The 11,778-nt window shown below is 39.3% G+C and overlaps 1 protein-coding gene across 1 annotated transcript; it reads left to right on the top strand.

The window, feature by feature from the left end:
• Nucleotides 1-804: 804 nt before the first annotated feature.
• Nucleotides 805-10,749, top strand: LOC136485520 (3beta-hydroxysteroid-dehydrogenase/decarboxylase-like). The gene is made up of 8 exons (XM_066482381.1): nt 805-1,072; nt 3,605-3,694; nt 3,995-4,128; nt 4,398-4,556; nt 6,119-6,241; nt 6,315-6,394; nt 10,357-10,564; nt 10,672-10,749. The coding sequence occupies exons 1-8, from the start codon at nt 805-807 to the stop codon at nt 10,729-10,731; spliced, it is 1,122 nt and encodes a 373-aa protein (XP_066338478.1). The 3' UTR covers nt 10,732-10,749.
• Nucleotides 10,750-11,778: the final 1,029 nt, after the last annotated feature.

The raw sequence follows: 11,778 nt of genomic DNA, 5'->3' as shown, positions 1-11,778 counted from the left end.
CTCGTACAAAATATTTGACACATATCTAACATACCGGATATACTCGCAAAGAAAAAAAAAACATACCCGATAGAAAAATTTGACATGTTAAATTATTTGTCTTATGTGCCATTTCTTTCATTTAGTTAGGCTGCTAAATGTATCACGTTAGGACAGTTAATTATTTCAGCTTGTGATTAGTGTATTATTTATTATCAGAGTGGTGAGTACAATAATGTAGATACTACAGATACGCCGGTCAATGCGTGTCTGTAAATACCATGCAAGCTGTCACGCATCATGTTTGTCTTATGTTCTATGCCCTGTACGCTACTTTGACGTGTGGGCGTATCTATATACGCATGCTGCGTGTGTACGTTACTCTGTCTGCCATCAAGCTTACGAGGTCAAGGAATCAATCAAGCGGCCATCTGGATACAGAGAAGTACTAATACGAAACAGCAGCCGCCTTGGATATAAAAATAAGGGTGATTGCTAGTTAGATAACCTAAATTTGACACAACTAATGTACTTTTCATTTTGTTTTGCACTTGCTCAAGCTATCCAACACTTCTCATTTATATATGCTTTATTACATCTCTTCGTCCGATATTCGTAGCTAGTGCCTAATAAGCTAGCAATGCGTATACGGTATGCTCTCTTCGCCCATCGTCACACTAAGATTTGGCTGATCTGTTGTCTTATTTTAATAAACGGCATGTGGGACATGAGCTTGCCAATTTAATTGAAACAGAATCTAATCACCGATTATACTGGCTATAAATATACGTGCATAGACCAGCAGGGAGAGCACACAATAGCAATATGGGGTCGCAACTTCTTGCAGAGTACAACGGTGCCCATCAGGCGGTGAGGCGGCGGTGCGTGGTTACCGGTGGCCGTGGCTTCATGGCCAGGCACCTGGTGGCTGCGCTACTCCGCTCTGGCGAGTGGTTTGTGCGGGTCACTGACCTCACAGCCGCCATCGAGCTTGGCCGTGGCGACACTGAGGAGCTCCTCGGCGACGCCCTCCAGGATGGCCGTGCCGTCTATTCCTCAGTGGATGTCTGCAGTCTAGGTCAACTTATCAGAGGTGAATATGCTATTATATATGTTTTAAATTTTAATGCAATGTGTCGGATGTCACCCATCTAGATGTTGTAACTGATATTTGGTCTTTTATGATAAGACTGGGGCGTTGACCTTTTACTCGAATTTTTTTAATATAATGCTAGATTCTAATACAACCTATCTAGATGCTTAAAACTAATTTAAAAATCTATGATATGTTTGAAGTTTTCAAGAAATTTCTTTATGGCCAGAGGTAATATATAGAACAAAAAAGTGTACACCCCTAGCTTACTGTTAGTACTGTTTATCTTCCTCTTGTCGCTCCACTGTTCCTCTCTCATCAATCTGACAGTCCAAACGTCTCTGCTGCTTTGGGCCCTGCTATCCTGTAGGCGACACTTGTAGAAAAGGAAACCCTCACATTGAATAGTTTAGTATTATCTTCGATGTTTAAGTTAAGAACCATCTGACAATAGCGTTGCTGTTTTGAACTGTATGGGATATGAGCGTACATTTGGAGCTCCAAATAATAATAAAGGTGATAATTCTTTTCACAAGTAGTTGTTTGGATATAAAATACTTTTAAAATTGTACGAATATAGTTGAAAGAAAATTTAATGTATGGAATTCATCATATTTTAGTATGCATGGTAGGAAAGTAACAATCTTTAAGAAATATTTATTAGAATTATTTCTGACTGTCGCAATTCATGTACTCATTCAGACACATGTAGCATCCAATAATCTTAATTTTATAATCATAAAAATATATTATGAAGGAAATTTATGGTCAAATGTAGTTTGGGTGACATGCCAGGCTACAACTTGTAAAATGGGCAGGTGGGAGTATAATGTAATGACAATTTGTGAAGTAGTTAGGTAACTCTGATCTCTAAGTTTTTTGAGAGATAAAATACTCACTATATTATAATAGTTACATGATATAATGTATACAATGATTATGTTGGTTTTGGACGAAGCCAAAAGAAATTGACTTTATAGACATACTTTTAAATAAGCCACGACATATTCATAATAGGGCATAATTAACATTTTGTTATGGTAAATATCCACCACTTTAAAAACTTTTCACCTTTAGTTATGTAGATATAATCATCAAAAGTTTTTGACAGCTAGTGTCAAAAGTTACAAATCCCTTGCTATTAGAAGTGAAGCTTAGGTGGGATCATAAGTATCATGCAAGAGAAGAGGTCAGTGGTTCGAATCCTTGAAACCACATGCACAAGTACTTCACTTCAAAATTGAGTGGGTTGCCTTGGGGTAAAAAATCCTTATTTGTTTCGTACTTCTTTTTTTTGACCTGATGACATTCATACTTGGCTTTATGAAATAAAAAACATTTTCTCACGTGTGTAGCTTCAAGCCATATCGCTTTATTCCCATAAGAGAGTTCTGGGATGTAGTTTTATTACATGTGTAAGGGAGGTTCTCCTCAGCCAGTGGCTGCACTAAGTCATTTAATCTAGTTCCATTGGAAATGCATGTGCATGAGTGACATATCATATATGGGTGTTTTAAAGAGGCGTCAGCGTTTATAAACTTGCTCCATCGTGTAATGTAAGGGATACAAAAGCTTTAAACTTTGTACCCAAAAATAAGCTATTGAGGATATTTTAAGACTCAAAAACATTTAATTACTCACTCATTTAAAAAGAATTTTCAGCCCAACTTTGCCATAGCTTGCACACAAAAAGGACATCAAGATGATTCAGATGGAGTATGTATACATTACACAAAACAATGGTAACATTCAGATATTGAATTATACTCCTAAGACAAAGTATTTATAACAATGGCTTTTAGGCGATCTTTATAGGAAGTGCTTAAACTTGAAGGGTTAACAAGCAAAAAATTTGGTTGCTAACAAGCAGGCCCCACAACTACAAAATCTATTCATGTAGATACTACATTTAGATTTAAGAGGAGTTTTCAGAAGGTAGAACACCTAAAAAAACAAATTAGGAGCTGAAAGGCTACAACTAACATCTGGAAATCGATTTTCGAAGACGGTCCGATCTGACAACTTTTTATGGGGACAAAACATTTGTTATAGGCACTAAGCTCTATTTATAATGTCAATTTAACATTTTTCATTTCTATAGGTGCGCTGTGATGAGGCATACCTTAGTAAATCGATTCTAGATAAGTAAATAATGGGATGGTAAAAAAAGGCTTGCTCAGTAGTGGGAACTGCAAATCCTAAGAAATGCATATGACATAGTTTGTAGAAAATGGGTCACTTGTGACTTGCAACCACGGTGGTTAGCTAGTAGCCTTGTCGCATTGTGTTTTTATTAATATTATCCCTTTGTAAAAAAGATCCAGATAATCGATTTTCAGAGCTGAGTCACCTAATCCAACCATATCTAGAAACCGATTTTCATAGGTAGCTTAGGTGGCCCACCTTTAATTTGTAAACAGTTTTGACTCTTCAATGGATCATATAACCTGGATTCCTAGGTACTCCTGATATCTCATTTGATCAAGTGTGCATATATCTTGGTTTTGTAATACCAATTTTTCTCGTGTTCAGCTTTTGAAGGGATAGATGTTGTTTTCCACACGGCTGCCGCTGATCCTAGCAAAGACAACTTGGAACTTCATTACAAGGTCAATGTCGAGGGTGAGTAGCATAACTGTCCATGTTTGTTCTTTAGTGGCACAATGAGAATAAATTTGATAGCTATTTTGCACCTTCTACTGTAAAATCGTTCGTTCTGACGAGGTGTCCAGTCCTAAAATATATGGCATTTCACAAAGTTTATTTGTGATAGACACTGCATAAAACACAAATTAGTTTGAACCCATTAGATGCCTTATATAATTACAACAATATTGGATAAATTTATTTATTATTTATATAAGAAGAATAACATAACCATGGGTCCTGAATTAGCTTTTGAATTATATTTTACATGCACAGGGACCAGAAATGTGATCGATGCTTGTAAGATCTGCAATGTGAAAAGGCTTATATATACCAGCTCTAGTGTTGTTGTATTTGATGGATTTCATGGACTTCTCAACGTCAATGAATCAGTGCCATACCCAGATAAGGTTTGGATTTTAAGATTAATTCAAGCACACTAGGCACAATTAGTACGGAACACCCAAACTAATAATTAAAGGGTATTACTATACTTCAGATATACTATCCCCATTCCTTCTAGTGAAATGAAATTCTGTACATAAGTTGTGAAAAAGACAACTAACCGACAGGTTCTTAACATGCTGTTACTACACAAACTTTTTTTTAGTTCTACTAGACAAACTTCTGAAGATATAGTCAAAATCTATTTTTCTGACGGCAATTTTGTTAGTGGCAGTTTCCTGATGCATACGGGCAAACCAAGGCAGAAGCTGAGAAGTTAGTTTTGAAGGCGAACAGCCTAAATGATCTTGTAACTTGTTGCATACGTCCTGGTAACATTTTTGGTCCTGGTGATCATGTGATACCAATTCTTGATCACTATGGAAGAATACATGTAAGGAAGTATATATATGGCATGCTTACAATTTAATATTACTATTAGCGCTGACTTGGTTGGTCACTAATGTTTCATTCGTGTAGCCTAGTATTTATAGATTGGATGAGTACAAAGGTAATGAAATCAATAAATGGTTGTAGTGTTTTTTATTTGGAACCTACAGATTATCTGTTAGGATCTCATGAGCACTCATTTATTTATAGAGGTGCCTCTTGACTTTCACCTCCTTTATGAATCTCCAGTGAAGCCACTGATGCCTGCCTCCAAAAGTTAACTTATAGCTAATTTGGCTAGATGCATATGCCTTGGCCAGGCTCTGAGGATGCAATTTCAGTTATGTTTAGATGGAGCCGTGCAAAAGCATCCCGTGAGCCTGCCCCCCGAGAAACGAAAATGGAATCTGTTTCACTTGAGCCAGGCTCCCGGGATGCAGCGTCTTAGTAAGGTAATATGGAATTAGCAAATAATTACAATATTTTAAGCCATATTAGTATATTTCAATGACGATTAAGGCTTAACATGGTAAAATTAACTAATATACAGTCGATTCAAACAAAATAAATATTATCTTAGTACTTGTTTTTTCATTTCACTTTAATATGATGTATCGTGGCATAGCCAACCAAGCAAACGCTCTACTTAGCCTGGTTCTCTAGATTCATTGAAACAAGCAACAAGCAGTTGCATGTCTTGAACCTGTCCCTGCAGCTAGCCTGGCTAGTATAATCGAGCCTGGCTCCGTTGAGAGGGAAACCAAACACGCTATTACATAGACATCTTACGAAGTCTGCCTCTATGGATGTTTACAAAGACATGCCTATTAGGTCCACTTCTCTAAATAACTATCTTAAAATTGTAGAGCTCAACATGATCTATAGTTTTGTAGCTCAAGTTTTAAGTTGCAAAATTTTAAAGTGCCAAATATGTGTTTTATGTTCTCCAGTTATGAAATTTAAAATTTCCAAACAACCAGGATGATGACATGCACGATCCAAAAGTAGTGGCTTTTTTTAAATCTATTTAAGGCACCTACCTCTATAAATCTATCTAGTTGAGCCGATCCTGAGAACGCTTTTTGTAGTGGTGTAGTATGCTAACGCTAGCTTTTTGTAGTGGTGTATTATGCTGAGGTACAAATAATAAAATAATAAACGAAAGGCCATATTTAACATTGTGTGTCCAAAATCTGCTTATATGGCCAAGCTCCGCACGTGGAACGGGCCTGCATATGCGTAACATCTCTCTTACACTTTCATCTTCGCTTCATGTAAATGGGTTAACCCAGAGGTGCTAGTTTTGAACGACAAGGATTATAAGCCAGCCCTCACCCTCCTAACCTTCTAAGGTGGTACTAAACCCACCAACTACAACTCCTTATGGACCAAGAGTACAACTATTACATGCTTCTAACGGGCTGGTTTTGTTACATTATATATCATTGTAACATCACTTTCTGTCAATGTATTTGTTGTTAGATTAATTTATAAGTCTTAATACAAAGATTTGGGAATTGGGATCTCCATATATTGTGAGGAGATAACCTATTATATTGCTTGCAGTTTATTATTGGTGAAGGAAATAACTATGATGATTTCGTTTATGTTGAAAATGTGGTTCATAGTCACCTCTGCGCCGAGAAAACTCTTTCTACCAAAGAGGGTGCTAAGATCAGTGGCGGCAAAGTATGTGTTTACCACTCCATACTATAATGTGATTTTTATAACATATTTCATTGACATATGAAATCATTTGCAGGCATATTTTATAACTAACATGGAACCGGTAAATCTATGGTGTTTTGCATATATGGCTCGTACTGAACTTGGATACAAAAGGTAAACATTCCCTAGATTCTTCATTCTGAAATCTAGACAGGGAACATTTACTGATAGAAAATTTTTCAATGTGGAGGATTTGCAGAATGTCATGAATCATGTTGCCGGCATGACCACATAGCCTTATGCTTCTTTGTTAGTAGAACATCCCATCCTCAAATAGTGGCAGAAGTACGACACTGCACCAAGGATTAATTGTGAGGATTGGGATCATAGGTAGAACAATTTTGTGAGGATTGCATTTTATATTTGGATAATAGAATTATGATTGCCTCATGTTTTGAAATGTATGTTGCAATAAAAATCAGAGCATATTGGGAGCATGTTGAAACATTGGTTTCTAACAAGAGTGAGGAGTGGGCGGAGGTCTTCGTCTTAGGTCGGGGTCTCCGCCCGAGATGGGTGGAGACCAGCCTCCGCCTAAGACGGGTGGAGGTCCCTGAACGCAGCGCACTCCTGTCGGACAAAATCCTCTGTCGGAGGCTCCAGACAGAAGGTCGCTAAACGAGGGATTCAATAGGCTGTGGCAAAGTGGGAGTAAGAAAGGGGCGGAGGCCTTCGACTTTGGCCGAGGCTCCGGTCTCTAGCTTCGGCAGAGGCACTGCCTGAAAGAGAGAATGAGGATCAAATACAGACTCACAAGAACTAGGGTTTCATTAATTCATTCACCAGCCTCCTTCTCACAGTTACAAGTGTTCCCTACTTATAGGGCTCAACTACCACTTTACATAGTTTACAACAGTGCCCCTCAACTGCTACGGTACATTCCAGGAATATTCCAGCCCTAGTGTCTCACCTCAGGGGTGTTCTCATCACACCGTCTCGCGATGTCTTCATCTTGGGCCTAAGCCGACGCCCACTAGAGGCCCATCAATTGTCCTCACGTATGCCTTGCTGACCTGATCATTCCTTGATGGGCCTCCGCCGCCCTGGGGAACACCTTCGCCATGATTACTGCGCTTGGCCTCCGCTGTCTCGGGGAGAGCCTCCACCGTCCCGGGGAGAAATTCCACCGTCATTCTTGTACTAGGCCTCCGCCGTCTTGGGAAGAGCCTCCGCTGGCTAGGCCTCGCCGTCTTGGGGAGAGCCTTCGCCAGCTAGGCCTCCGCCGTCTTGGGGGGAAGCCTCCGCCGGCTAGGCCTCCGCCGTCTTGGGGAGAGCCTCCGCCGGCTAGGCCTCCGCCGTCTTGGGGAGAGCCTCCGCCGGCTGGGCCTCCGCCGTCTTGGGGAGAGCCTCCGCCTGCTAGGCCTCCGCCGTCTTAGGGAGAGCCTCCGCCGGCTAGGCCTCCGCCATTATTCCTTCATCAGGCCTCTTCGAGGGGGAGTTGACCCATACTCCGTATGGGCTCCCCCAACAGAGCACTTAATTCTCAAAGATACTATAAAATATTTATGGTGATAAAGTATGTAGTCGGGAGCCCATGTGTGGTTGTAGTTGGTGGGTTTAGTACCACCTCAGAAGTTTAGGAGGGTGAGGGCCAACTTATAATCCTTGTCACTCCAAACACAGCACCTCCAAGTTAACCATTTTATATGAAGTGAGGACAAAAGTGTAACAAAGGTGCTATGCATATGCGGGCCTATTTCATGTAAGGAGCTGGGCCATATAAGCATATTTTGGACACGGGTGTTACAGGCCATGAGCAGATGTGGTGAATCAATTCTTTGTAGCACACATGATAATAACACCCAAGGCTGACATGGTGACCATGCCTAAGGCATATGGCCATCAGCAGCATGATGAGAAAGGATGTGGAACAACAGAGACGTGAGAGTGTGTGTTAGAATTTCCACTTCACTCTTGTGCCTTTACAAGAAATCAATGATTTATAATTATAGTCATTCAACCACCCATAGAAATCAATTTTTAGAGGTAGGCCAACTTGTCGGCTGCCTGTAAAAATCAACTTCCTCAAATGAAAAATATAGATGTAATGTTTTAGATTGGAAACAGTCTACTTAACCCCCTCAACTATTGATGGTTGTCTACTTTACCCCCTCACCTATAAAACTAGGTATTCTACCCCTCAAACTATTGAAAACCATCTAAATAACCTCCTGAGGCTGTTTTGAAGAAGGTTTTGCTGACATGATATACTAAAAAGTCTATATAACCCCCTAACATATCAAGGGTTGATTACATTACCCCCTCACCTATAAAACATGATATTATAGCCCGTAAAGCATCAAATAATGTTCAGATGACTCACCGGATAGTATTTAGGGTCATAAGGACACTGTGTCCTGCCACACTGGCCTAAGCACAAATGATTGCGTGTAGGCCATTTGTTGCCTCCACATCCTTACTCTTTGTAGACTAACCCACCGCCCAGCGAGCAGCGTGTGACATCTTGTCTCTTGCTCCACCTCTCATCACTCGTCGATGGTATGGAGCTCAAGCACGCCACACCTACATCATCATCATTCAGTCCCTCCCACATCCTCCATCATGTCATCCTTCAATTTATTAGGCAGCAATGGTAGGAGAAAGCGAGAGGGGGCATGGATGTGGGAGGAGCCAGATGACAAGGACGCAAGCGTAGTGCATGTGCAAAATGTCGTTGAGGAGTGCATGAGGTGGAGTAGGAAACAAGGTAGCGCTCATCGGGCGATAGCACAAGCTTGGAAAGAGTTCAGAAAGGGAGGCAGCCGATGGGCCTTTGCGCAAGCATGTGTGCTTAGGCCAGTGTGGTGGGATATTGTGTCCAAACAACCCTACATGAACATCATGCGAACATTATTAGATGCTTTAAGGGCTACAATATCACATTTTATAGTTGAAGGGGGTCATGCAATCAACCCTTGATATGTTAGGGGGTTACATAGACTTTTTAATATACCACGTCAGCAAAACTACTTTCAAAACCTCCTCAAGGGGTTATTTAGACGGTTTACAACAGTTTGAGGGGTAGAATACCTGGTTTTATAGGTGAGGGGGTGAAGTAGACAACCATCAATAGTTGAGGGGGTTAAGTAGACTTTTTGCTTTTAGATCTCAAGAGTTTAGGGTGTACGTATATCCAAGATCATTTGAAAACTTTTAAAAGTTGCTTTCACAATATGTGAAATTAAATCCAAATTTTGAGAGCCTAAATGATATTGTCTTCGAGGTCTACAACACGGATACAAGATTTGTCTTTATATGTCATTATATGTAAAAGCTATGATTATTTTGTGGTGCACCTATTTTTAGAGGTGAGGCACATTTGCAAATGATGCTAGAAATCAATTTCTAGAGGCGGTTCGTGTTCCCAATCTATTATGAAAATAGATGTCTAGAGTCAGGACATCTTTAGAGATTCCTAGAGGTTGTATTTTGATAGTATTGTTATATGGCCTAGCTCCTGACGTGGAATGGGCCCGCATATGCGTAGCACCTCTCATACATTTTTGTCCTCGCTTCGTGTCAAAGGGTTAATTCGGAGGTGCTACATTTAGAGCTATAAGCCCTCACCCTCCTAAACTTTCAAGGTGGTACTCAACCCACCAATCACAAACACACATGGGCCACATGGGCTAGCTACTATAGGTTATTAACGGGCTGGAGTGTTACAAGTTGTCTCCAGAAAAAGGAGTCCATCTCTAAAAACCGTTTCTGTAGTAGTATTAGTTGCATAAACTGCGCTTCGAGGGATTTGAAACCTGGGGACACAATCAAAGTAATCTTGGTACAACTTTTCCATAAATATATATTTTTTTGTTTAGAACTGTCAATTTCAACCCATATAAATTTTGATAGTTAACTGATTCTTATATGCCATTTTTTAAGATCAAAACTTAGGGTACATATAGTTTCTGAAACTCCCCCTACCCTGAGAAGAATGCGTGCACATCAAGCAAACCCAGATTATAGCATTAATTTTGTTTACTGGCATCACATCAGTTTTGGGGAGAAGGGAGCAGTGAAGACAGCATATTTTTATGTAACCAGATATATTTCTAAGATGACGAATTTTGATGCAGACCGTTGGAGATAAGAATACCTACACTGGTTATCATGCCAATAATTTATGTCCTAGAGTTGACATACAAGTTATTACTTCACCACTATGGAATGCGTCAACCTCAACTGCTAACAATGGCAAGGGTTAAGTATTTGACACTCAATAGAACATTTAGCAGTGACAAGGCTGTTGAAGAACTTGGCTACAAACCCATTGTTTCACTCAGGGTTCGTAACTCGAACTCTTTCAGTGTTCCCATCATATTATTTATTTTTGTTGAGACAACTCCTTTTAATTTAAATACTCACACTTTTCTAACTTATGTATGGTCTAGGATGGCCTGAGGATAGCGGTTGAATCATACATTCGCTTCAAAGACAATGTTTTATTTTAAACAGAAAATTATAAAGGTACAACCTTTAACATTTCCCACTCTCTTGTATATTATATCATTTATCCAATGAGGAAAGTCCCATGCTTGAACCTAACAAATATCATGCCAAATTTTGCTTCCAATAAAGCACTCAAATGTATACATTCGTGATGCTAATGTAATGAATAGTAATAATATGGATCCTAATAATATACAAGCACCAAAATAAAATACAAAGTTTTAGATTTTGTATAAAATGCTCACGGGAAATTTTAATGAACAATAGATTCTCAAACATGATTTAGCTATTGACCGGAATATATATAAATATCCTATGTAGTAAAATAATATAGAAGAAAAATGATCTTAACTTTGTTCCACATATTTCTCAGTCATATGGCTTACGAACACATATAATTGCGTGATAAGATTATGAAATTAGAACTTACTTAGATACACTGCATACATCTCTATCTAGGATATTGTCTAATTGTACCAAAATCCTATCATCTGCAATATTAAAATCATTCATTTAGCAAAGTTTTATTCTCCCATTTGAATTTCAGGTTATTACTGTGACAATGTTTCATGTTGGAGATGTCTATTAAACCAAGGTCAATGATATCTGTGCATATTAATGGAGTATAAATGTATGCTGTCAAAAATATCTTATGGCAAGCTAAGCTCTACCACATTGTCATTTAATTGATGAAATGGTGTCTGGGATTCACTTCATAACTCTTACCCATGTACTTACACTGTGTTACATTAATGATATAGTGTTTGCCTTTATGTGCTAGTTCTTTGTATAAATTACAAATATAAATTATATGTTGACACAACGTACTCCCTCCGTCAAAAAAAAAAAAAACTGCAACCGTAAGGTTCAAATTTTGTCCCAAATTAACTACAATCGCAGGCGTCATCACCAGCTTGTGGGCCATATGGGTCCGCTAAAAAATCAGCCGTGCACCTCCTCAAGTGTGGATGCCCAGACGCATCTCGTCCACTTGTTCGCCACATCTTTTCTCCTGCACCGCTCCCATTCTCTTACTGTGCACGATGCCC

This window comes from Miscanthus floridulus, chromosome 10, assembly GCF_019320115.1.
Source record: "Miscanthus floridulus cultivar M001 chromosome 10, ASM1932011v1, whole genome shotgun sequence".
Lineage (NCBI taxonomy): Eukaryota > Viridiplantae > Streptophyta > Magnoliopsida > Poales > Poaceae > Miscanthus > Miscanthus floridulus.
The sequence above is the reverse complement of the archived record's forward strand: the minus strand, read 5'-3'. Positions and strand labels throughout refer to the sequence as shown.